The sequence below is a fragment of the Oreochromis niloticus genome, linkage group LG18 (assembly GCF_001858045.2).
Source record: "Oreochromis niloticus isolate F11D_XX linkage group LG18, O_niloticus_UMD_NMBU, whole genome shotgun sequence".
NCBI classification, from domain to species: domain Eukaryota; kingdom Metazoa; phylum Chordata; class Actinopteri; order Cichliformes; family Cichlidae; genus Oreochromis; species Oreochromis niloticus.
This window is the reverse complement of record NC_031982.2, coordinates 29,742,809-29,770,286: the sequence shown is the minus strand read 5'-3', so window position 1 is coordinate 29,770,286 and position 27,478 is coordinate 29,742,809. Positions and strand designations below refer to the sequence as shown.

The 27,478-nt window shown below is 39.7% G+C and overlaps 1 protein-coding gene across 5 annotated transcripts in view; it reads left to right on the top strand.

Moving 5' to 3' along the window:
- Positions 1-8,724: 8,724 nt before the first annotated feature.
- The window catches only part of esyt2a (extended synaptotagmin-like protein 2a), a 52,733-nt gene continuing 33,979 nt past the window's right edge, over positions 8,725-27,478 (top strand). The window contains exons 1-4 of one of the 5 annotated variants that reach the window (XM_025900150.1): positions 8,725-8,907; positions 10,129-10,513; positions 24,982-25,023; positions 27,118-27,252. In XM_025900150.1, the coding sequence (XP_025755935.1) occupies positions 10,136-10,513; positions 24,982-25,023; positions 27,118-27,252 (555 nt within the window). In that variant the 5' untranslated portion in view covers positions 8,725-8,907; positions 10,129-10,135. Of the gene's footprint in view, positions 8,985-10,128; positions 10,514-24,981; positions 25,024-27,117; positions 27,253-27,478 lie in introns of all 5 variants that reach the window. The other 4 variants (XM_025900152.1, XM_025900151.1, XM_005476817.4 and 1 more) reach the window with 4 other exon arrangements.

The window sequence follows — 27,478 nt, the reverse complement described above, 5'->3', positions numbered from 1 at the left end:
GATACAGATGTGGGGGAATGCATCATCCTGTCTTTTAATTTATTTCTTTTTTCTTTTTTTTTTTACTTTTAAAAGTCTCTCTTCTCCTCTTGAAGATTTCAGGCCAAGGTTCAGTGGAGCTCACCGAAAAAATGATGTGATGTAACGATAAAAACTAATTAAAATGACAATGGTATTGATAAATTTGCTCATATAAATTGTTTTTAATGTAACAGGATTTGATTAAAAAATAAGATTATTTCAGGCGTGTTATTTAATGAAAATAGGCTCAATTTAATCAATCATTTATCTCAGTTATGAACTTTGCATTGATGTCATGGTGCAAGAGAAGGACTGAAGGACGAAACTTTATAAATCAGAAGTTTTAAATTCATGAACAGCCAAACTTATCTGTTATGACCCACTACCTCCATTCATGTCAAACTAGTGTCTTGAATTCAGTTGGAGTTCACTGTGCTCAAATGGCCACCTCAGTCAGCTGATCTCAATCTAATAAAGCACCTTTGGGAGCTGATGGAACAGAAGATTCACATCATAGCTGTACAGCCAACAGGTCCGCAGTAACTGTGTGATGTCATCATATCCATATGGACCAAAAATTCTGATGTTTCCAGCATCTTGTTGAATTGATGGCACACAAAAAAACGAGCAGTTCTGAAGGCAAAGGGGGTCTAACCCCATGTTACATAGGGACACAGAGCTTACATGCATTAGTTTTCTGTGTGAGTTTACAGAGCGCTTGAATGTGTAATCTGGTTTGGAGTGTGCATAATTTTCTCATTACTGAAAACAGCACAGAGGGTTGTTATCTGAAAACAGACACCGGTTTTGCATTTAAATGCAATGATATATATTCTGTATGTATGAGATGAAGGCTTAAAAATAAGAAGAAAAAAAAAGGTTTTTTCCTTCAAGCTAATGAAACAGTTTGCAGAATTAGAAATTTTGTGCAAGCCCTGCTAAACAATAACATGTAGCACTATTCTTGGAGATAAGAGTGTCCAACGCCCCATACGCCCAAACACCAGACACAGGTATCTACCAAGTCAACATAATGTTTGAACCTCCGGGCATTGCTTTCACCAAATTCCCAATCACAATGTGTTTATGTTTTAAGTGATAAAACTGTGTACCAGAGAAAGGAAGAGGAGAGGAACAGGCTCTGTGACAGTTTTATAACACAAGAATGTAGGCAGAAAGAAAACAACTCAGTAGACCTCTGATAATTTACCATCTCCTTCCAACAACCAATATTTCGTTTCTTTTAACCATAACAGCAATTATTCCTTAACCTTTGAGAAAGCTTTTTTTTTTTTTTTTGGCAGCGTTGGACCAAAATGGAAAAATCTTCACAGGAAGAAAAAGGTCACATGCTGCTGCTGTCTTCCTGCTGTTCTTTTCTTTAATTAAGAACCGCCACACGGGGTATTGATCATGAATTCTTTTTGGGTCACAAACATTTTTATTCGTATTCCTTTTTTGTGCTGATAATACAGTGGTAATATCGCTGTGTTTGGCAGAGCATATCGAGGGTTCAAATCCAGGTCTGGACTTGCTTACAATAACAAGACCATATTGATCCAACCAAAAGGTCGCACAGCAATTATTCATAAAATACTCTGTGAGTATGTGGACTGCTACCTAAAGCTAACTTTAAACTTAACCCAATCTTAAATAAATTGATGGTTTTGAAATGCACCGAGAAATCATGCCATCATTAGTATTGTTAGTATTATTCAAAACAGACTATTTCTGCTGTACCTATTTTTTCTCAAGGGGAACTTGGCTTTGAGCTTGAGCTCCTTTCCTGCCTCTTACCACTTTTCTTTCTCCGAACCTGAACGGTGCACACAAACAGGATATGTATTGCTTTGCTGCAGTGGAGTTGCAAATTGCTTGTTTCCCACCCTCATTTTGAGAAGCACATTGTTCTGCCTCCTTTTCATCATCCGTGTCTGCCATTACTCCGCCAGCAGTCGAGAAAATGAAATGAGAATAATGACAATCACGGCATATATACCTTTTTTTTTTCACGAGCAAAAAGTGCTCATGGTAATGTCTCAGTTTACTTTGGTCTGCAGTGACCTAAACTGAAGAGTGGATCTTGACCCAAACTAAAAGGGGTCTATGCTGATGTATCCAAGCATCAGAGTGCACGTGGGAGATGGACTGTGAGACCAGCATAAACACAAGATAATCTATTTTATTTATATGGATTTCCTTATAAGAAAACAGTGGCGGTCATAAAATGTGGACAGAAAACTCAGGATAAAACCACGGCGTATCATTAACCTTCTGATGGAAAAAGTCTTATGTGGGTAGCTCTTCTGAGGCTTGAAAACAAGCCCAAGACTAAATGCATGTACACTGCCTATAATAAGGATGCTCACTTGGCCTACATGCACATCAAGTTGTCAGATCTAGTTACAGCCCAGTGGCAAAACTAATCTCATTACCAATATTGGCTGAGAGAGGTGGGACTCAGAGACTTTGTAATAAATATATAAACTCATGTATTGGTATCAGATTAGTGGTGGGGACAATTTCAGGTAATCACAAATTATCCCCAGTCCTGAAAAAGACACCAGAGTGTGACGTTGTCAAGAAATGGCGATAGTCTGTGGATCTGTGTCACCTCTGGGTTGACGTTTTGTAAAAAGTGTCCCTCACATTCAGCTTACCATCACCTTCAAAAAATATCCTTTTGTATCAGCCAAATGTGATTCAGTTCAGTTCAGTTTTATTTATATGGTGCCAAATCACTTCAATAGTATATTTCATTTATATTTCCCTCTACGATAAAAGAGAGAAAACTTATTTTGTTGATATTTCGTTTCTTTCCTTTTCTTTTTTTATATCTATTTACTAACCTTTGCTACTTTCTGAGCATTTACATATTGCTTCTTTATTCTCATTACTTTTTTAACTCGATCTCCTCTCCTCTAATATCCCTGCAGACACAAACACCTACACTTGTGAGTAAATGGAACGTCTAATTAAAACTCACTTCTTTCTGTTTGTTTATTCTGCTGCATTTACATGTTCTTTCTCCTTCACGTCTCTCCCGCTGGACTGTGTGACTGTCATACATAATTCAATACACCTTAATAATGTATATATCATTAATGCCATATAATGAAGAAATAACTGATTTATTCATTACAATGTATGAATGTAACATAAATGTTAGGCCTGTATTACATTAATGTAAGACATTAAATGAGATTTTGTTCACCTCTCTCTGACTGATTTAACAGATCCAGAAACGGCAGCCAAGATCTTTGTGCATCCTTTGTCAAGAGCACAGTCGTAGAAACAGGAGATCTAGCAACCCTCAAGCTCCCCGACCTCTTACAAAGGACCTCAGCTTGAAGGATAAAGACTCCCCGCAGGGCGAGTGGGGTGTTTGTTTCTTTTTTTTAATATAATATTCAAAACACCAGCCCATTGTATCATATGCAGGACCAACTTTATGGAATGTCCTCCAAGTGTCTTTAACTGTTTCATGTTAAGCGTTCATGTTTGGGGTGGCTGTATCTCAGACGGTAGAGCAGGTCATCTGCTGATTGGAAGGTTGGTGGTTCGATTCCTGGCTTCCCCTAGTCTGTTTGCCAAAGATACAAACCCCAAATTGCTCTCCGATGCATCCATCGGAGTATGAATGTGTGTGTGAATGTTAGTTAGAAACCACTTAGAAAATGTGCTTGTGTGAATAGGTGAATGCACAAGTTAAAGCACTTTAAGTGCTCAGGAGAGTAGAAAGGCGCTATATAAGACTGAAGATTGGCACTGAAACATGCTAATTATTAAGATAAGAAGAAAAAGTTAATTAATTTTTTGTCACCTGATACCAGATTGTCTACACGTGTGTCTACAGTAGCTGTGATGCTTCAGTTTACAACACTTTCATGACCTCTAGTGGAGAAATGGTTTCTGCCTGCTGCCCAAGTAGGCACTGAGAGCAGCGATGAACTGCACAGGTAAATTTCTTCCACTAGACCTCATAAGGCTGCTAAAACTATCTTCATTTATCTGGGCAGTTTTCTTACCTGCTCTAAATAATGCTGACTAATGGGTTTAGGCTATAAGATTACTATAAGGGATTGGCTCCCGGAAGACAAGCACATTGTATTATATCTTCATTGGCTATTTTAGTGTCACATCAGGTTCATAGGGAAAAAAAATACATACAAAGATGCATAAAATATATCAATGAATTATAAGAGCAAACATAGTTTACATATTTTTATTATGGAAATTGTGTTTGTGCTGTTTGTGTTTGCTTCCATTCATATTTCATGCAAAGGTTAGGGTGACTAAATAAATTTATTTAGATTGCTTGTGCTTATCTGTGTATTCTGCACCATTCGAAGTTGGAATACTGGTAAAAGGCATCTCAGTTGTTTAGATAGCAAACAAAAGTCGTATTTTTTTCTATTTTTTATGGATTAACACAAAGAAATTTTAAAATCCATCCATCCATACATACATACATACATACATATATCCGTTGTGTGAACAGCAGTCTAAGCAGTGACACCCCTGACAACAAGGTAATCCTAAGGCACAAGCGTGGCAATCAGTTTTATGAATTTCCACCTTATTGTAGGGGAGAGCTTTGTGCACCTGGATAATCCCAGGAAGCATATTGTTGTGGGCAATTTACACCTGATAGGTCCGCCAAGCCAAATTGGTCCTGGGTGAGAAACCAAAACAAAGAGTAAGTCATAAAATCCGTATGAAGAAAACTACAACAAGGGACCTGGTTACCTTGCCTAGGATAGGGTTACCGGGGCCTCACCCTGGAGTTCTACAACCTAGGGTGTAGAACTGTGTGCCATATAAGATAAGATGAGATAACCTTTATTAGTCCCACACGTGGGAAATTTGTTTTGTTACAGCAGAAAGTGGACAGTGCAAAGTTATATAGCAAAAATTAGAGAACACTGGAATAGAATAAGAATAAGATACTGTACACAACTGTACAGAGTAGGATAGAATAAAATAAAATACTATATACAATAGAATAAAATATAATAATATGACATAAACAATAGGATAAAAATAGAATACAAATGCTATATACACTGAGCAAAAATACAGCTTTGTCAGAAAAAGAGTATTGATATAGAGTATTGAGTATAGATATACGTAAGCAGTCACTATGAGCAGACCTTCATTTCTTTATAGCTCTCATTCATCATTTGATTTTTTTTTTTTTTCAACAAATAATTTGGCCACAACAGCTACAGCAGTCTGGAGTGGACCTTATGGTGGCCAGTAATGAACTGTTCATATACCTCATTTTATAAAATTCTAAAATATGTCTTATGGCATAAGTCTGCAATATTTGAAATCTCAAATTTCAACCCTAACTTCTCAGCATACCTATCAACGATTCATTTATGGTTACATGATTTTTCCTTGGAATATCGAGCTTCAGAGTACATCATTTACTTAATTTTTATTCACGTATTTATGATTCTTGAGGCATAAAAAGCTTAAAAATGCTATCTTAGCTTTGTAACACTAACTTTCTTCATCCTTCTCACCACCCCAAGGACATTTAGTGTTTATGTTCTCTTCACTGCCATCATGCCATGATAACAGTAAATACTGCAGTTATTTTGCTAATTGTGAAAGAGTCTAAATCCATTTTCTATTAGTGTTCGTTTGATGTCACCAAAGGGAAAAATTAGAGATTTTATTATAAGGAAGTCCAATGGTCTTGTGGATATATACAGTGATTAAATAGTACTATGCTGATTGCATCCATAGCCATATAAATGATTATCAACAACCTTTTTTTTTAAATTAAGAGGCAATTTCAAAGTGATAGTTCATCAGCCTGACATGCACTAGCTTATTCACAATGTCTTGCTTTCCTGATGGCACACCAGTTAAGAATCACTGATTCAGCTAAATTGTACTTGATGGTAGTGCTGCTGAGCTTCCAGTTGAAACTACTATTGATACAAATGATTGCTTGAGGTAACCTTTGATTGCCACTCTGAGTTCAGCTTGTGTCACGTCATGTGAATCATTTGGAGAGGTAGAAGCTGCTGCTCCATTCTCACGGGCTGTTTCTGGAATTAAAGGTAATGCATTAAGTTGTGATAAGTATATTTTTAAATATGTTAGTCAAGTGTTAGTCAAGTCAAGTGGCTTTATTGTCATTCCAACCATGTGCAGTCGTACAGTACACAGTGAAATGAGCTACATATGACATATAGTAGACAATCAACATAAGACTACATAAAGTGCAAGTCTGCAAAAACTGCAAAAATTGCCCAAAAAAATAAAAAAATGAACCCAAAACACAACAAAGACAGTTCAACACCAGACAGAACGATGCAGGCACAACAGTGCAATAGAAAAGTGCAACAGAAATGTGCAAGATATAGTGTCACATGTGAAACTATGGCTTTAAGAACTGCTGATAGCAAAACTGTTGTACAAGTTTCTTTTGTAAGACATTTAACAAATCAACTTCCCTTAATTTTCCTTCTCTTCCTCTCATTTCTTTCTTTTCTGCTATGACACTTTGTATATTTACAGTCACCTACATGACCTACGTGGACTACACGATTCTACTTCATTTGTAAGTGGTGAAAGCGCCATCAACACAGCCTCTACTATTTTAGGAAAGTTCAGTCACATAGCCGGTTTACTTATTTACTTACTTTATTCGATTAATAAGGGACACCAATTAATTAAAAAAAATTTAAAAGACTAACAAAACTTTTCATTCTACGTTTTTCAGTGCCCCTCCTTCATTGCCAGGAGGTCAGAGGGGACAGGTGAGAGGGATTGTAATTAATGAGCTCTCCCCTCTTTTAGTGTCTGGAGTTGGGAAGGAGCAGTGTGTGTGGTGTGGGAGGGAGCTGGAAAGCTGGCTTCCTGGTTCAACACAAGGTGTCGAAGCAGTGGGAAACGCTGTGGGTCATAATAAAAGAACTGCAACTGACAATCAAACGCCTGGTGGGTCCTGATCATTTCACAGTCAGGTTACTAGAAGGCTGCGGCGTAGTTTTAAAATAGTGTTTCAGTAAGTTATAACATAGACCTGATGCAGAAGTATAATTCAAGTGGAACATCCACACACCACCATCCACGTGGTATAAAAAAAAGGGTTCATCAGACCAGACCTTCTTCCTTTGCTCCGTGTTCCAGTTCTGACATGCTCACATTATTGTGGCACTTTGGTCTGTGGACGGGGGTCAGCATGGGCACCCTGACCGGTCCAGGCTATGCCCCATACACAGCAAACTACGATGCATTGTGTATTCTGACACTAGGGGGTGCCCCACAGGGATGCCTTCCCCTTACCCGGTATTGACAAGTCCCTTGATGCTTTGTCAGGTGTCAGCTGGTTTTCAAGTTTGGACCTTGCAGCAGGTTATAACCAAGTCCCCTTCTGTATTCCATTTAGGCTGTTTGAGTGGAATAGAATGCCTTTTTAAGTTGTGTAATGCCCTGAGTACATTTCAGAAATTAAGGAATAGAATCTTTGGAGACCAGCACTGTCGGTCATTACTGCTCTACTTGGATGATGTCATTGTGTTCTTTCTACAGTAGAGGAGAATATGAGTTGTTTGGACGTTGTGCTGGGCCATCTGCAGGAAGAAGGTCTCAAAGTAAAGTTGGAACAGTGTTCCTTTTTTCGAGCTATTTGTGTGTGCCTACAAACACCAATAAAATAGAAACCATTTCTAAGTGGAGTCGGTTTCCTTCTTTGGCTCTGCAATCTGCTATTGCTGTTTTGTTGAAAGATTTGCCTAGTTGGCTGCTCCTTTGCATTGTCTAATAGCTGAGCTGACTGGTACTAAGTCCAGGAAACCCTCAAGAAAGGTTTTGTCTGCAGTATGTTGGGGGAGATTAAGCACTTTTGGTGAGGTTTTCTCTCATGCATTTGAGGATAAACACCTGAATATGAGTATAAAACCCCATTTAAGTTGCAGCGAGAACTGCAGTGCGAATCGCGGGTATCTGGTAGCACCCCTTGGGCACTCTTCCCTGGCCTCTCCGAGTTGCCTGTCTTTAACTGAATTAATCAGTGAATTTTGTTGTTTTTAAGCAATATCTGGCGTTTTAATTAAATGTCTTGTAGTCTTAATTTTCAGTTATTTTGTTTAATAAATTATTGATTGCCACGCCTCTGTCTTTGTCAATAACAAACCTGTGTGCCTTCGCAAAAAACGTTTGCACTGGTTAATCTAATATTTCCTGGGGTGTAACCCCACCCCCAGGTGGCGGTGTCGGCACCGTTAAGTTGCCGTTTCAGTTTTCTCCTTCTTGCAGCCACATAACGTTATACCTGATGGTTGAATATATGAGCTGGACTTAGACCTGGGAGGAGATGCCAAGGAGGGCTTTAAATCTAGATTAGGCATGTGACACTTTTATAGTCACTATTTTATATACAATCACTTTTCTCTATGTATACAACGGTAAACCAGTGTTGAACTGGCAAAAAAATCGTAACACTTTATCTGTGAGCACTTTATGAAAATAGCGAAAGTAAAATGGTCAGTTCAACTGCTTCTAATCCGTCACTACCATGCTAAACTAAGTCTGTTTGAAATTTTATTTTCCAAACTTGAATCTTATCATTTAAAACTAGTTTTCTTTCGATGTCTGTGGTGGATTTTCCGCCACCGGGTGGCACCCGTGTCTGCTGCTGTGCTGTGCGGTTTGACGCTCCCTCCCTGAAGGAGGCTGACCTCTTTCCCGCGATGACAGTTTCCTGCAGGCTTGCTGAGGCGGACTGCTCGCCCTCACAGTAGGATGTGCTGACGGGGAGCAGGGTTATTAAGAGTTGAGCTTCTCGGCATGCAGTGGATGAAGCTGTCAAAGTGATTATTAATTCATTTTTCAAGGAGCAGCGAATGTCGCAGGTGGATACCGGTGAGTGTGACGCTTCCTTGGCGGTAAGCGAAGAAAAAGAAGTTGTTTTTCGTTGGTGTTTGATGCACGTAGTACTGGTAGGTGAAGTCCTAGCCCTAATACGTGTCACTCTGTGGTGTCAGACTCCATCCAAGAAATGAGGATTTAAGTCTTGCACTATTTAACAGTCAAGTTATGTACGTTTTTATGAATCGTGTAGGTACACTCTGATTTAATCATTGATGCTCTTTTATTCGGCTCGCATATAGCCACATAAAACAACACATTTAGCAGTAAAGAGTGTACTTTAATGACGCCTTCACACTTGTCGGTGTCATCCACTGCAGTGTTTTGGCAGCGCAAGACTGAAGCGAGGACGGTTGAGGCACTTTTCAAAGTTAAAATACTCCCGTAGAAATGCGAGGAGGTGCAATGAATACATGCCGAATTAAAGAGTGACTCTAATTGTCTTCCAACAGGTAATAAATTCGTTTCTATCTAAAGCGTTCTCTCCCCCTGTTCCTTAGAGACAAAAAATGGGCATTTTTGTAAGGGAGTTTTGTGCGAGAGAAAAAGATAAACGACAGCTTAGCCTGTAGTCTGTATTGATTTACACTGCAGGCCAAAAAGAAGATTTTCCCTTCTTGTACAGATTTGTTTAACGGGGATTAGTTTGCAGCTTTAATGTATTTTTCTGTCATTTGCATGCAGGCTACTACAGCCTGCTTGTTGAAGGGGAATTAAGACAACATGGATCCTCTGGAAAAGGCCCATTACTACTGAATTGGACATTTTTATATATATACCAATGCTTTACATTAAAATAAATGTTGCACTTTTTGTACTTGGTCCTAAAACCTTCTAGTTTTTACTTTTGAACATAGAAATTGTGGTTGTTATTACTGAATTCTTTTATTTCACAGGAGGGAAACCAATATTTCTCATCCAGTTTTAATTACTGAAGTCAATCTCTAATTTAAAAAAAATGACTACATAGCAATCGTGGTGTTCATTTGAGGGGATCGTTTCACAGTTTCTTGTGACACTGTCAAGTTTAAAGTTGTTTTATTCCTTTGGGCATAACTGTGTCTGCATTCATCTCTTAGAATTTGGTTTATGCAGATGGAAATCTTGCAGCCACAAGGCCTTTTCTCTGTAGTAAAAAAACACAGCTTTGTCTGCTTCTGCTCTGTAGCGTGTGAATGAGCACTAACATTTTCCTGTAATTTACTGTTTTTCCAGAGGGCAAATGAGTAACAAAATGGACGGTTCAGCTGGACAGGGTGCCAAAGCCAATGGCCCCATTGCAGCACCTAACACCCCCACAAGTACAGTGGGTCCACCTCTGTCCCCAGAAGAGCTGGCCGAAGAGCAGCAATCATCCCTGACAGATGTCACTCACATGTGGATTAACTTTGCCAAGACTTTTGCCCTCATATTTCCCATCTATGTCTTGGGATATTTTGAATTCAGCTTTAGCTGGGTTCTGATTGGACTTGCAATGCTTTTCTACTGGAGGAAGAACTATGGCAACAAGGACTACAGGGTAAACCGTGCCTTAGCGTTCCTGCAGCAGGAGGAGAAAGCGGTGAAGCAAAGTGTGCCAACCACAGAGCTGCCACCATGGGTATGTACTGCAGTGTTGTTATAGTCCGTATATTATCACAGTCTTGTTATGGTTTATTTGCTTTCCTATTCTCTCAGGAGTTCTCACAGTCAACACCAAATATAGGATGTCTGCCAAGATGGCTGACATGGATGACTAATTTCCCTGCAGCTCTGCCCACTGATTTTTTTTGTTTTGTTTTGTTTTGGGTCCTTTTTGCTTCCCTACTTAAAATACTTGACAGACATCCCAGCTCACATGCTTGTATGTCCAGTCAAATTATAGGATCAGACAAACGCCCTGTAATTTCCATGTTTGGGATATTTTCTGAAGTCTTGCGTGCAAGATGGTACAACGGTATTGACATTTGTTTTCCTCAAAGGAAAGACTGCTGCAGTTTATTGCAGATTGGTTGACCAGAAGTTTTAGCCATACATTTTAATTTAATTCCACTTAAATTCTTGAGCGTTAATAATAAAATGCATAAAAGTTGCTGAACAGCATAGATTTTATTGGCTGAATCTCTGCTAGGTCTTCATGAAGACCTAGCAGGCACATCATCTAAATATAGGGCAGGTTGTGCACACATTGTCTGGTCTGTTTGTTACATCACCTACTTGGAGGTATTTCTCAGATTGTCCATGGAATGATCAAAATGGCATCCAGACTGCAGCATGTCTGACATTTGATACCCTGACTGGGCAAAACAAATTTTGTTGCTTGTTAATGGGGGCCTCATAAATAGCCCCTGGAAAGGTCACATTCTGCCCTTTTGTTGACGGTCCACATCATCAGTCCTAGGATTTAGTCAGCGTTAGGCTCATTTCAGTGTTTTTAAATGTCCAAAGAAGTTGGAGATGTCAGCCAATTAATCTACGTGTGACTTCACAACCCAGTGTGCCCCTGAAGCTTTTTAGGAGAGTCATCAAACCTGTTCTATTTTTCAATTTCTCTGTTCATTCCTGAGATGTTTGGTGTATTTGTCTGTTACGAAATTAGTGTGTAAAAGCAGGAGGCAGACTGACTGCATGTCTTTAACATAGCTGTCATTCTCTCCGTTTACCTGATCTTTACTCATAAAATGTGACATTACTATTTCCCATTATACCAGGAGTGGAGATTAGTGTTGGGCATGTGCACACAGGTTCCAATGAGAACTGAGAAACGATGTGAACTCTGCAAATTTGTTCGTTTGGCCCGAGGTGGCAGATAATCCTTAAGAGCACAGTGTTCTCCCATGATGCTTTTTCTTTCGTTTCTCATTATCAAGCTTAACGAAATCCATAAAAAACGTAATGTCATGGTCTGTAATTTCCTTTACTGGAGAAGGTCACATGAAAGCATCTTTTTATGTGCTCATAATGTTGAGAGAATATCATTTTTGTTTTAATTGATTGTCTAGTTTGTCAATGTTCTTTCTGACGTCTAGTGTCCTTTTGGGTTAAAAATGTCATAATGTACTTCAGTTCAATTCTGTTTTTATTATATAGAGCCAGAATAAAATCCTGATAAAATCTGATGAGCCCCTGTGAGCAAGAACTTGGTGATGATGGAGAGGAAGAACTTCTCTTTAACAGGAAAAACTCTGGTAGGACTAGGCTCAAGGAGGAGGAAAGCTTTTTGTAACTACTCATTGGTGAGATGTTGGGAAAACAGTGACAGAAAAGAGATACTTATAGGGCCACTGATTTTTCTAAGAAAGAAATCAATGGCCTGATTAGCATATTGAGCACCTTGGTGTGTGTATTTGAATCCTGATGAGGACTTGATAGATCTCTGCACTGCATGCTCATCCTGTAGTGACTTATCAATCCTTCTTTTTGACTTTCCCTCGTTTTGACTGGGGGAAATGATTAAGAAAAAAGTGTCATGCTGACCATTAAATGAGACCATAAACTTATTAGAAATGTGTTTACCGAGGTCATCGATCAACTGAGCCAAATTCGTGCCTTCCCATAGACCTCTGTACAATTAGACTTGTGCAACCAGAGGAGTCAACCCCTGCTGGCCATTAGAATTCATATTAAGGGACTTTTTACATTAGCTTCATTTTTCAGATACCAAAGCTCTGGCCATCTTGTGTCCAAACTTTATGCTAGCAGACCGTGGCTGACTTACCAAGCACGGGCTCAAGGATCGCTTGTTAGCTTGTTAGTAGTAGCAGTAGTTACAATACTACGTTCACTATTAATAGTTCTACATGAAGATAAGCTCCACTCTTGTCTGTGTACAGCCTTCCTTTCTACTTTAATACAACAAAAACAAATGAGGCGCATCCTTCTTTGTGTGTTAAAGTATGAAGGAGGTACAAAAATAACACAAAGGAATTGTCCAATAAATACTAAAGCATTCATCCAATTCTTCAACCCTATCATGTTTATAATAAGAGATTTGTAATAAGAGATTAACAGATTAATAGCTGTCACTTATTATTACTTATAACAGTAACAAACGTTCACACTGTATACCTGTGTTTTTCCACACTTGCAAACTGCACAGTTCATCAGCCATCCTTTCCAAGGCTTCTGTGATTTGAAACCCGCTGACACTGTAATGAAGAGGCTTCCATTTTGCTGTCACATTTACTATTATCGATGATGATGCCAGAGTAGGAACTGTAAGAGGCTGAGTGGATGGCAGGATGCCAGGCAGACCCAAACACGGCCCCCCTCCCGTCACAGAGCAATCCATCAACACATCCATTATCACGCAAAAATGATGCCCGGCAACAACGGCAATAACAATAGGTGAAGAATAAAAGCTTACCTGCACACAGAAAGATCAGTGGATTAGAGCAGCTGTGTGGAAACCGCATGTTTTCTCTGTGGAACCTTTAAGTAACTTTGTGTTTAAGAAGAAAATGGGAAACCAGTGAAAGGATGTTAAAGTATTTACATGTCCTAGTGATAATCGGCAACAGTGGGACATAATCAGCTGTGAACTTTGACCTCTGAAACAGACACGGTCTGTCACTGCCTGTCATGCAAGATAGTTTATCTACGTCACCTATGTCACATTAACCCCCAAACTAAATGATTAGGAGCTCACTGCAAGTCCTGAGACATCATAGAGGAAAAAGTGAAACAGTTTTCTTAGCTTGTTCTTTTCTCAAAGGGCAACATTAAATCTTCATACTGAATTATTTAAGCAGCAGACCAAAATCTGGGCATGTAAGAAACTAGAAACAAGGGTTGTTTCTTTTTGAGTTGATTAATTGTTAATTTGTTCAAGTATTTCTGTCAGACAGGCAAGTCCTGCATCAGCCCAAGCCTATCGTAGCATAAATAAGTGATAATTCAGGGTGACTTGGTTCAGCCTCAACTATAAACTTTATCAAAAAGTTTCAAACCTATTCTTAAAAAATCGAGAGGGTGTTTGCCTCCCAAATCCAAACTGGGAGCTGGTTCTGATCTCTGAAGGCTCTGCGTCCCGTGCTTTGGAAGCAAAGCGTCAGAAAGGCACACGGGAGCAAAGATAAGGTGAACTCTTGGTTATTTAAGTAGGACTGCAACTAGAGATTATTTAGTTAGTACATAGAATGCCCATCTCAAAGCTGAAGTTGATATATTCGCATTGCTTACTTTGTCTAACCAACACAACAAAACATGGATATTGGAAAAATGTATGAAATCTTCACATTTAAGAAGTCTGAGTGTTCTTGGTTAATCGTTGTTTTTATAAAAGCAGCAAACCTGAACCTCAATAATGCATTATTTTAATAGTGAGTGAACTAGCTGTGTTCATCTGTGAAGTATAGATTTTGTTGGAGCTCCTTGTCTACTATTTCTCACCCTCCTAGGAAATATGCCTGGAATGAGGCTTGATAGGCAGTGTGGGCACCAGCTCATAGTTGGCAGGCCAAGAATGCCTGCTACAGTTTTATCTTTCTGAAGACAAACCAACACTGTTCACCTTGTTCTCTCAGCATTGTTGGACACAAAAAGATGTAGAGACCAATGTCGACAGGAAGCAAAAATTAAGAAGAAAATTCAAGATAATCATAACCCCTGATTTTTATTTATGTACTTACAGTACAGTGTACTTACTCTGACACCTGCACTTGACTCCTATGAGGATGTGTACAGTTCACATGTGATATAAGCATTACCAGCTATTTCAAACAAATACTCACCCTTTTATGTTCTGTTGTGCAGTACTGAACACGCTCCCAGCACGTAGATCAAAGTGTCTGATTAAAAAGACTGCTGTGTCTTTCTGGTTAGTTATTCAATCACAAACTTTGATTCAATGCAAAATATTCTCATAACAAAATAAGTTATTAAACTTACAACAGTGTTACATCAGTGTTTGTACGTTGATCAAATAGCAAATATAAACCTATTTCATTTGAGGCTGTTGTTTTGCAGCTGGCTCGGAGTTCTAGCTAGTTTTAACTCAGACCACTTTACCTTTTTTTAGGTTCTTTAAGATGTCAATGTCCAGCTGGGTGACGTTGATTAAATTGTCTGATTAGATTTTGGGGGATTTTTTTTGTCCTCCTCCTCCTTACCCCCAACTGGTTGCAGCAGATTCCTGCTTTCCATGAGCCTGGTTATGTTGGAGTTTTTTCCCGTTAAAAGGGAATTTTTACGTCCCACTCTGACCAACAGCATGCTCACAATGGCTCATCTGATTATCTAAAATGCTACTAAACATGTAAGATGGAATAAGACATTAGTGATTGAGGTCTGAAATTAACAATGGCGCAGACTTCTTGATAAACACTCAACAAACTTATGGAACCTAATTATCGTTCAAGGTTCATGGCTCGTATATCTTTACTATAGAAAACCTGTAAGGTGAAAAAAGGCATTTTGGTCATCCACTGTGAATGTAAACGATGGCATAAAGTGAAACGACAGCACTGGACTTATGCAACAATACTATCATGTGTGCTTTTGAAAGAAACCACATACCGTTTTTTGTGCAGTCTTAGTACTCCATTGTCCTGTAATCTGTTCATCCACATAAGCTGGAAAATCAGATGGTTTGTTCTTCCGCTGCTTATCTTTGCTCTGCTTTTCACAGTCTGCAGCCTGTAAAGCTTTGAATGTGATTACTGAATGTTATAATACACAATAAATTTATTTATTTATTTTTTCCTGGACAGCATCATTCAGAAATCATTCAGCAAAATTACTTCAACATGATCCTGCCACATGGCACTGCTAAAATACTGTTTATTATTTAGCAGCCAGCTTATGGTCTTTAATCATATGGCAATCAAATTAGGTTGACCTCAAACACAGGCATCAAAAGTTCAGACTACTGCTGGCTGCTTTAAAGATGAGCGCAGTGATCGAAGGAGAGGTTTGAAATGCCTGTCGCTACAGCAAAGAAATGAGGTCAGCGTGGTAAACCGACAGGCTGGAGGTTTAGGACAGGCAAACCAAATTCCTGTGGAGATAAAGACAGAGCTGATATTTGAGTGTCAGACTCAGACCTTTGCATAGCGTGCTGATAATGTGCATTATGTGTTTTGATTTGAATCATGCTTTCCTCTGGCTGACTGCCATAATTGATTAAGTATTTAAAATAACAAAAAAAGCTTATTTTCAAGCCAACATGCAAAACAGTTGATGATTCGAGGAGTTCCCATGTGGAAGTTTTACACTCTTTCCTTGATTGATAGTGTTTTTTTCCCGATATGTTACAGTATAAACCATGAACCAAGAAAATAAGTCTAGAAATAATGGTTAGTGGAGTCACTGTTTATGTCATGGAAAAAAACAGCAGGGGATAATAGCAGGTGACTTTTCTGTGTTTAACCACATTAAAAATATCCCCCTGTGTTTGACAGCACACATACCAAAGAGTAGCAAAGCCAGCTGTGTGTAACTAAGTGTAAAGAGCAATCTGAGTGTTTGACACCAAAGAGTTGAGTTTTGCACTCCTGATTTGATTGATTTATTACATTTAAGCTGACCAACGCGAATAGCAGTGGGGCAAAGGTGAAGCCTGTAGGAATCAAAACACACAAATGAAATCCAGCAGGTGGGGTTGTTACTGAGTACCGAATAAAAGCTCATGTGTCCATTTTCCATGAGAACATCAAGTAGATAATTTGTGTCATCTTCTGGTGTTTGAATCCACATACCAGCAGTAATGTGGAGTCGTGGACGGGGAACAGAGGCTTCAGAAAATGACTGAGCTGAAAAGAGATGTGCACTTAGAGCAAATTGTTACTTTTCTTTTTTTTTAGGAAAAAGTCTTAAACTGATGTGGCTGTAGAAGCAAATACAGCTGTGCAGCCAGTTTCATGGCAAAAGATGGTATTTTATGGTGCTCACTCTAGTGAAGGTAAACCACATGATCAAAGATCGTTTAAGTCTTTGTGTGAAGCTGTTAAACTATCAGAGTCATGACCGGTTGAAGCCAGAGAAGAGGAGCAAAGAGAGACTGTGAACAACTACAAGAACTGGAGAGAACAGGCAGAAGTTAATGATGTGAAATGGTGGCGTGTACATGACTGGGAGTGAAAGAGAGGGGCGTGCAGGACAAATGTTGAGTGTGTCAGCCTGCAGCAGCATAACTAAAACACGGTTTCACATTCACCAGGTTTAAGCTCATTTCTAAAAGCAGAGAGAGCGTGTTTGTGTCCTGAATCCAAACTGTGAGCTGGATCCAAGGAAGAGAGGCCGGATAGCTGAAAGGTTTTCTACTTTTGAACAATTTGGGGAAACCACAAGTCAACCTTCACTCTTTGTGAAACACGGTGCTTGGTCTTCAAGAGGCGATCGAACCTGGCAAATCAGGACTTTGTATGTGAAGAGAAAGATTGTAACTTTCATTAACAGAGAGCCAGAGATGAGAAGCTGATATGAGAGATATATGATCTGTTTTTCGAGTCTATGCTTTTGTTTCGTAAAACAACCTACACTACTATCAACTGGAAGCTTGTGAAACAGGTTGTTATGAGATGGCTGCGGAGTTGCTTACATGTCAGACTGTAATGAGAGGGAATTCGTTTGCATGACTAATGGTATGATTTTTCTATACTGTGCAGTACTCTGGTTATATTCGGCTTTTTTATAGAGGTTGGAGCCATCCTCGTGATTTATGGTTGGGTTTGAGTCACACAAATTTGGCTGTGTTGGGTAATTCCTGGGTGGGACCATGAGTATGAACGTTGTGGAAAATTTCAGGCAAACTCAGCCAAACGTCTTCTCTTCTTAGTCCAATGTTCCAGTGACCTGGTTTGATGCAGCCCGACTGCGTTCTGCCTTTCAAAACACAGACATAGGAAGTTGCTGCATTAGCAGTGTAACTGTTTCCCTCCATGTCCCAGTGGCTCTGTCCTCTTCCTCCTCCTCTCTCTCTTCATCTGTGTGTGCTCATACGACATGGGATGGGTGGGGATTCCCTGTTCTTTTGAAGTGCCAGAGGGCGGGGCTGTGCTCTGCAGCCCAGAATGAAAACAATGCGAAGGAGCAGAAAGGCCTCGGCTGCTCTGCCCTGCTCTGCCCTGCTTCAAGTGTTTATGCGTTTTTATTTGGTTGTGAAAAGAAACGTGGGGTGTTGTGCCAGCGTTTATCTTAATCTGGGTGTGTTTGGATCTGCATATTTATTGCAGTCGTGAAGGAAATATTTACCCTAGCACCCCTAATGATAAAAATGAATGCGTCAGCCTTGTTATTGTTATTCTTTTAAAATACAGCTGGAGTAGAGAGCAGCACTGTGCAGTGGATTGGCTGTTTTAGCTGTTTATTTTTAAGAAATTAGTGAGCAATGTTGACTCAGTACAGACTTATCAGCATCCACACGCAAATGAGTTAGACGTGATCAAAGCTGAGTTTCTGAAACTTGCAGGGAACATGGATACTTTTCCTGCTTTTAGATAAATTCCTGAGCTGTGTCGCCCTGGCGAGGGGAGACTCCTGTGGTTTGCAAAAACACTTGTGTAGAAGTTGGGAAAACTGATCTTACATACATTGACTTTATGGGCTAAATTGCTATATTCAGGTCATACTTACTAGTATCATTCGCAAATTATGGTCATTCTGAGTGTCAAATAGGGAGATTATCCAGGATTATCCTGGCTAACAGCTAGGTAATCACTTGCTTACAGACAAAACTTCACAGCATCAAAAACCTCTGTGAAATTAGCTGAGTGATATACAGACAAGATCGTGCGTTCGCCCCAACCCAAGTTAGGATATTGCGGATGACTGCAGAGGGGCTATTGCATGTTGTCCTACAAAAACGTATTGCGCATTAAAGCTGAGTGCATATTTTCCTCATGATGGTCCATCTTGCTCGCTCAGCCTAAATATAGCCGTCAGTGGAGTAACCGTCTCGTCATATCCACCTTTCAACATCTTCTGTCGTTTAAAGGGGACATGACTAAGCAGATTTTCCTGTTTTGTTATCACCTTATAGATTTACAGAGTCACCGTCTTCCCCCTTTTAAAATTTTTTTACACTTTCTTAAAAATTTCAGCCGGGCACAGAGAAAACGTTTAGGATTTTCTGCTGTAGAAGAATTTTTTTTAAATATATTTTTTGTTTCATTTTTTATAACCTCTCATTTTTATTTTCATTTGTTACTCTTTTCCCACATCTCCCCCCTGCTCTCTCTCACACAGACATGCTTTGTGTTTGGGGTGTGGCTGGGGAGGAGTGCCAGGATTTCCTAACAGCTGGTGCATAGTTGGGCTGTGAGTCTCTTCGTGCATGTCGCACATTTTGGCATGAACACGCACACACGTGACGGAAGGTGACGCTCCAGTCTTCTGCTAATCCTTTGTTGGTTTTACAGAAGGCCTGCTGTACAAGGCAAAAGCCAAAAATGTTGCCCCACATCAGATCCATGTTTTTCTTGAGTATAGAGGGCACGGTGACAGGAAGCAGAACTGCAGATCAAAACATGCGCAGGTCTGTGCTGGTGTGGGTGTATCGCTGCAGGCGTATGAAGTGCGATCCAGGAAGGCCTGTTTGAGAAATATATCCATAAGATTGCAGAGATATTGACAGACACTGCTCAGTATAATCTCTCAGACAGGATTTGACAAGTCTGGAAGGCTTACAGCAGTGCTAATTTTCACCATTGGATTATAAGTAATGATAATGCAACATTTAGACAAAGCGGGATATGCTTTTTTGCTTGTTTGCTGAAAGTCTTACTGAAATAAATGAGGACTTTGATTGCTGACAATGGTTGTACAGCCTGCACTTAAACTAGATTTTGTGTGCATGAGTTATCCAGTACTTTGAGAGCGTGGGTGCTTCATTGTAACACCAATGAATTGTAATGAAGTTATGATTAGTGGTGGCTCATATTGGTGTGTCTGTAATGTGTTAGTGCGATGAAGAGTTTATGTTGAAGAGTTAAAATGAATAGACACTGGGAATTGCAGCGGTCCAAACTGTTAATGGAAACATCATTATTATGATGATGTTTATGATGGTGTTATCCTCCACGTGCTAAAATAACCCTATAATTTATATTAGGGCTTGATTATGGTAAAAAAAACAAATCAGAATCGTTTTCTAATCTCCATCAATTCACCATAAATCACTTTGTTAATTGTTGATTGATCTTTTTACGGCAGCCTTTGTACTTTAAATATTTTACATGAAAACCCCAAAACAAAGTAAGTAAGAAAGTGTTCTTGTCCATTAAGCCCATCTCACATATGCAGTTATCAGTCCCTGGCAGCTCGCCCCCACTGTGGGATGTCTACGGGTGCTGATGGGGGTCAGAGGAAGCCCCAGGTGGCAGAGGACTTGTATGCCATTGGAGACTTTGAAACAACAACGTTTTACACCTTTAACCTTGAGGAAATTTGAACAACTGCCAGTACTGATAAAATAAAGGCCTTTGCTTTTCCAAACCTACATTGAGTACCTAGAGCTGGATGTTTGGGTCAATGACTTTTTAATTTGCCTGGTCCCAGTTTACTCGAGGAATGTTGCTGACTGTGTTTAACTTTGAGTAGAGGACTGAGCAGATTATCAGCTTCTTCATGCAGTTTTTAAGTGAGCACTGCCGATTCAGGGGATTTACAGAGAAATCTGCAGGAAGAGCACACTGAGGTCAGACGTTGGGAGTTTCTGGTGACGTAGATACTTGAAAGATTCAATGAACAGAAAGACTGTTTTCCTTCAGTAACCTGAACCATTGTTGCTCTAAAACAGGAAAATGTTCCCAGTTTATTGAGGAAATGAATACATATCCTTGTTTTGTTGCTCTCCAGAGAACTCTACATTATTGAATACAGAATAAAAACACATTTACATACATTATATGTTTGTTCTTGTTACAAATAAAAGGTTGTATTGCCCTTTAGTTTCAGTCCTCAGACACAGTCTGTCCCACATTCCTTCTCTGGTCATAGTTTTATGCTCAGTTTTTTTAGTACTTAACCTAATTTCCTGTGTAATTCATTTAAATGAGGGAAAATTAGTAATTTGCTGTACTTTCCTCTCACTCTTATCAAGATGATGTCCAAATCTAGATTTTTCTTTCAGTTATTTACCCTAAAAGTAAACTCTGCTTCTGCAGCTGTTGGCTTTTTATTGGCCAGATGAGTCATACTTTCCTTTTTTTTTTTTTTTTTTTTTGTCTGGTTCCAACTCTGTTGTTTTGGTTTTTTGTCATCTGCCAAGTTGCAGACTGTTTATATGACAGATGTGGTTAGCGCTGGGACTAAGGAAAGAATGGAGCAATGACCTATCAGAGCCATATTTGGAGCAGCTTTGCCTTAAGTGTAACCTGGAATAACTCACAGACAGACACTGTCACCAAAAACAAACAATGATTTGTATTTCACTTACATGTAAAGCTCCACTTTAATCCCTGATGGAGCGCTTTGGCCCAACAAACAATAGGATGCAGTAGCAGTATTTTCTTTCTATCAGCCCTTTGCCTGCTTAGCTCATAATGGCATCTTCAAAGATGCTGATGTTTATCCATAATTGACTTTTTGTGTTTTAGTAATTTGAGACAGGGGGTCCGGTTCTTAGAAGCCATGTGACATTCCAGGGGAAAGTATTCAAACAACACTAATAAAAAAACACCAGCGAAACAGTCATTTGCATTAGTCACGTTGTTGTTGTTGTCTTTCCATTTTCTGTACTAGCTGCACGCCCGCGCTCACATAAGTCAGTTATTTTGTTTGTCGTGATTGTGATGAAACTGATTAATTGTCCATCTCTCTACTGTTTCTGGTTAATGTTTTTGTCGTTTTTCATGTAAACTAAAACAGTAGCAGCAACTCTCCATTAGCGAGTTAACGGGGATCGCCCCGTGCAAGGGGCTGCACGGCGTTAACGAGCTAACCGCGCTAACGCGTCAACGTCGACATGCAACACGGGGCGATCCGCGTTAACTTGCTAACGGAGATTTGCAGCATTAATGCGGTCCTGGTGTTAACGTCATTTTAACGAGATTAACGCTGACTGCACTAATTTACATTTTTTAAATAGTTTCAGCTTCGTAATGGTGAAAATCTGCTGCTTTGTGTTATGTAAAAAAACACTGAACATAGCTGGTAGTTTGCGCTTTCATAAACTGAGATGGAATTTTCACTATTTCCTAATCTTTTTATGTGGCGTGAAATTAATCAGGGAATTCAGAACAGAACAATACTGCTGCACTTCTGTCAGGTGCAAATGGGATTCTACACACTTGGCAGTAAATGGCGAGCATGACATCAAGCACATTCAGTATAAACGCTGAAGTTTGTTCACATGGTTCATTAAATGCAACAGAAAAATGGTGTCACTTTTTTGTTGTCATAGGAAATGTAATCCCCAGGAAACGCAGTGGGATGGTGATGTCATCATTAGCTCTTTCAGTTGTAGGATGCATGACTGCATGGTCATGGTCTGCACAGCATGCATAACTTGGATGGCTTCTTGTGCCACTTTGGGCCACATGTGAGACTCAGTGACTCTCAGTGATGCTTCTGTACGCGACACATGCAGCATTTGTCATGTCTCTGTACCCATTTACATGAAGTTTCTCAGCTTATAAAGACACTCGGCTGTTCCTTTAAATTTCTGTGAAGGCTTTCATGTATTTTAGATGTTCATTTTCAAGTATGCATGGTTCGCAGGTCATCTGTACTTTAATTTTTAAAACTTTACATGTGTGAGAAACAGTTGTGAATGCATCTACTTTAAAACCCAGATTTGTCTTTGAACACATAACGATTTCAGTTTTATTAAAAATATCTAAGGAACTTTTGTAGGATCACAAGAACATAAGCAAATATATTTTTTATGTCTTAGGTCAGGGATGTTGGTTCCTTGAGCTCCAGAATGCAATAGTAGGATCAGCTTTGGTCAATTTCATTTTTCAGTGAAATGGACTTTGATCTTTGGACATTCAAATACACATAAATGCAAAACACTGAAATGAGGAAGTACATGCAAAGACAAACCTTTTATTTATGCTTGTGCTTTGAGCCTTACCAGCCTGTATTTAAATGGACTTTGTTTGTGGCCCCTGCCGCTCGTGTATCGGCCTCAGGCCTGAGTGTTTCTCCCGAATTCTCTCAGCGTGTCCATTATGTAACACGTCTGCCACAGCCTACTCCCAGTCTACTCCCAGTCCTCCAGAAGTCCTTTGATGCTGCTGCACTGACATCCTGGTGTTCGGCATGTCGCAGCACTTAGCCTCTGAGTTGTATTTTCCTATGAGACATCCATCATTTGTCAGAAAATGATACTGCACTTAAACATACAGCAGCCACTTTGCCAGGCTGCCAGCATGACTGGCTGGATGGCAATACAGGTCTGTCAAGTCGGGTCTGTGGCTTGAAGTCGGATCATTTCAAGCCTAAAATAATGAGTGCATGTGTCTAAAATAAATTAAAGTCTAAGAAAAGAAGTGAAGCTGGCTGGCTTTTCCCTTTTTCCCTTACCTAATGGCAGCAGCAGTGGTAACTCGAGCTGAGCTCTCACCGTGAGCAGTGAACCCAAATGGCATCTGCTGAAGACATTTTTGCTTTTCTTTTTGAAGTACAGGGCTCAACAGTTCCCCGTCTGCCCAACAGTAGCCACCAACACATCTACTGAAGAGGTGACCTGTGATTAGGCTATATATGATGCATATACATAGGCTGGATGTAGGTGGGGTAATTGCTAATGCTAATCCATTAAGCTAATTATCCATATTGTGTTGATGGGGCGTATCAGTTCACTATTGATTTTTTTTAGATATTTTGCAGCATCTCGCACAACATCTTTCTGTCTATGTGAATATTAGAACATCTCAAGTCAGCACCACAGTTCTGCTTCACTTGGATCTGGAAGATGAGCAGTTGTTTGTAGGCTGTCATATTGAGGAACATGTCACCTCATTCTGCACAGGCATGTAGACATTTGAAAAGAGGGCTGAGAGTGCTGACACGGGCTCTGTTTTAAAGTGTTTTCTTGCTCTCTGTGTAATATTTTATTTTACTAGGAAGTTAGCTGCTAAGAAGAATCCCTAGTTATTGTAGCTACTCCAACGTCTCAGCAGTGATGGGATGAATTAGGATGAGATTCAGTGCAGATGTTCATGTTCCCCAGAGGAAGAACTCTAATTACTCTGATGACTTTTAGTCTTGGAACACAATGAGGTACACATTGATGGCTTTCAGAGTCTGTTGTAGTCACTTGATTTCACCTCAGTAACTCAACTTAAGTTCTATCATGAACAGTTCTTTGACATCAACAGCGATGAGTGAAAAGTGGAGGTGTGTGTGAGTCTTTACACGCAGCATCAGAGGCTTCATTAGGGTGTTTTCTCTGTGGCTCGCTGCTCTGCCAAGAGACCTGGCATGAATCAGTGGGAAAAGTACAGGAATGTGAGGTAACACGATGCCAAAACAAAGGGATGAGCTTTCACTGATATGCTGTAAGAAGCCTCGTTGTAATCGCAGACCTGCACTTTCCTTTTTCCTTGTGTGTTTTTTGCACCTCGGTGTAATGCAGTGCAGCTCAAACAGCAACATTAAGCTTTTAAATTTTAAAATTGAACCAGTGCATCATCTAAGCGTAATATTTTCTTCAAGTGATTTATGTGTAATGTAAAACGATTAGATTTAATTTAGTTTTTGCAAGGTTTACTTCATAAGCTGACAAAAAGGAGTGCTACAGTATGCTTCATAGTTACTAAACAGACTGAAGCATTTCCTGTAATTTTTTTGTGGCCTGACCTTTGAACTCCTTACTGTTTATCTCTTCCTTGACCTTTGACCAGCAGCATGCAATATATATATTTTTTTAACAGGTTATTTTTTACAGTTTCATTGGTTTGTTTTCTAACTTGCAGCTGGATGTAACAGCCTGTAAATTCATGCCACAGATTACAGTAGCTGTGATGTAGTTTGTGAACCAGAAGTATAGAAACAATGCGTCCTCTATGGTAATGTCAGGAAACGGAGAGGAGACACAAATGAGGGCACGCCTAAAGAAAACCATGACCTTTCCATCAGAGCTATGTTTAAAATAAATGTAAATCATGTTTTTAACTGATACATTTCCATCTTCTATTCCAGGTCCATTATCCAGATGTGGAAAGAGTGGAATGGCTGAATAAGGTATACACACCTCTCTTTTTTTTTTTCTTTATATTATATTTAAATTAATTTTTGTGCTTAGACACCTACTTGCACACCGCCCTACGTCCTCAACAATAGTCTGCCAGCTAGCAGAGGCAGACCGGCAGGGTTTATAAATAGGATCTGAATCTGGAGCTCTGAGAGACCCTGACCCAGTGCTTCCACCTCCCCGGAGAGAGACACTGAGGTGGGGAGAGAGTGAAGGAGAGAGATGCAAAGTGAACTAGAGAGAGGGAGAGAGAGCGAGTCTTAACGTCAGAAGAGCACCACTTACTGTAAATGTTTACAGGTCCTTCCAGTAAAAAGGTAATGGATGAAGATGAGCAGGAAAATATCTTTTTAATATCCAGATCTGTTTATGGGAACACAGAAAATCATTTGAAAGGCAAATAAAAACCAGAGGTATTCTCCTCTAAAGCAAAGAAATGGCCATAACTTACCCATAAGATGACAATCAATAGCTGTGGTTATCACCACACAGATGGGCACTTTTATAGGAGGATGGAGTGAGGGACAGCCTGGGCTTTGGTGCCTTACTCTCTATTGTATTTAAATGTCTTCCTAAAGTATTGCTAAATGTTTCAATAAATTTTAAATTAAAAAATAATTTCTTACAAAGACCCTTATTTATTTGCCGTATTTATTTAGTAAATGTACTGTAAATGTCACTTCATTAAGTGTGATGATCACCAGTGAATGTATGTGATGGACGGGGGATGGAGGAGGACCATTGCATAATACACTCCCTCATTTCCCTCAGATTAGGATTTTGACCTGTGCATTGCTCAGCTCATGCAGATTAAATGATTTTACATTTTTCGCACCCAAACACAGAAGTGAGGAGCGTGCTTCTGTACAGAAGCCTGAAAAGTCATGTCGTCCGCTGCCAACAGATATCGCTCAGTTCATTGCTTCTTTATCTGGATCAAATAGGTCATAATGAGCAGAACTTCACCTGTCATAACATCAGACCTCTGTGAAACTTTAATGCTCCTGGTAACTGTGTAATCAAAGTCAAAGGACCGTTTATAGCAGTTCATAGTGTTCACCTGAGGGCGCAGAGCATTTTCACACTTTTAAAATGTGTGCACAGTGCTTAGAGGATTTTATAGGGAAGTTGATTCAAAGTCATTTCTGTGGTAGTGAAATCTCTGTCTGAGTATGGCTCGGTGAATGGATGTCAAAGCAACAATCAGCATGTTACTACAGCACCGATCTGGTAACTTCCTATCTCATATAGGCATCTGTATCCTCGGTGTGTATGCTTATTAATGCTGACATATTCAGTGTCGCGCTGACACTGTTGTGTGACAGGAGACTCTTTTACACCTGGAGTCAAAATGCTCATAATAAACAGAAGTGTTGTGCAAAGTTTGGGTGCGTTATTTCTCTCGCTGTGATTGTACGAGGGCTTTGTGTGAGGTGATAATATTTTAACAACTGAAGGTCAGGTGAAGGAGCAGCTGAGAGTAATTGCAGGGTGGTTTCTTTTATCCCCGTGAACTATAAAAATGATCTTGTTTGGCAAAGGTGTTGGCAATACAACACTGATGATAAGAAATACAGCTGTCAGACATATTTTTGATTGTTGTTTACCTGTAACGGCTGTGAGGGTATAATACGATACAGTGTGATGTAATATGATGTAATGTGAAGCAATACATTGTATTGCCCGTCAGGGGGATTTCAGATTGGGCACAAATAGCTGCACATGTAGTTACAGAAACACAGGAGTCTTGGTAACAGCTTCTCAACTGCAGTAGTAAGTATAGACAATATGAAGTATGACAAACACAGTGACAGTTTAAAGTACACTGGTCTCTGCATTGTTTGTCATTTGAACTAAATTGGTATAGTGCAACAAACACACAAGGATATGCAGAGAGATGCCAGGTAGTTGTTTTTCACCAGGTCTGCTGTAAAACATGAGGCTTGTCCAGCAGCTGCATGTGTCAGTGCTCAGTGACTGACTTTTTTCTTCAGGCTGTGGGCTGAAGGATTTTGGGCTGTGGGATTTGGATGTCTTATATCTGTCTAATTCTTTCTCCCACATGATTTTTCTCCCCTCCTCAGACGGTGAAGCAGATGTGGCCGTTTATCTGCCAGTTTGTGGAGAAGCTGTTCAGAGAGACCATCGAGCCGGCGGTGAAGGGCGCCAACCCTCATCTCAGCACCTTCTGCTTCACCAAGATTGACATGGGCGACAAGGTGATAAGATAATAACACAGTGTTGTGAATGCACAACTCCGAAAGACCATGGCATGACACTTCTGCCGTTTGGATTATTCGTAGTAATACAGCAGCTAGTATTTTGTTTTATAGCCTTTTATTGCCTGTAGAATAACACTATTTATTTTTAGATGTTAGCTTTGTGGGAAATCCTGGAGAATTAGTGTCATGGATGTTTTAGGCAGCACCATCTGTCAGAGTGTAC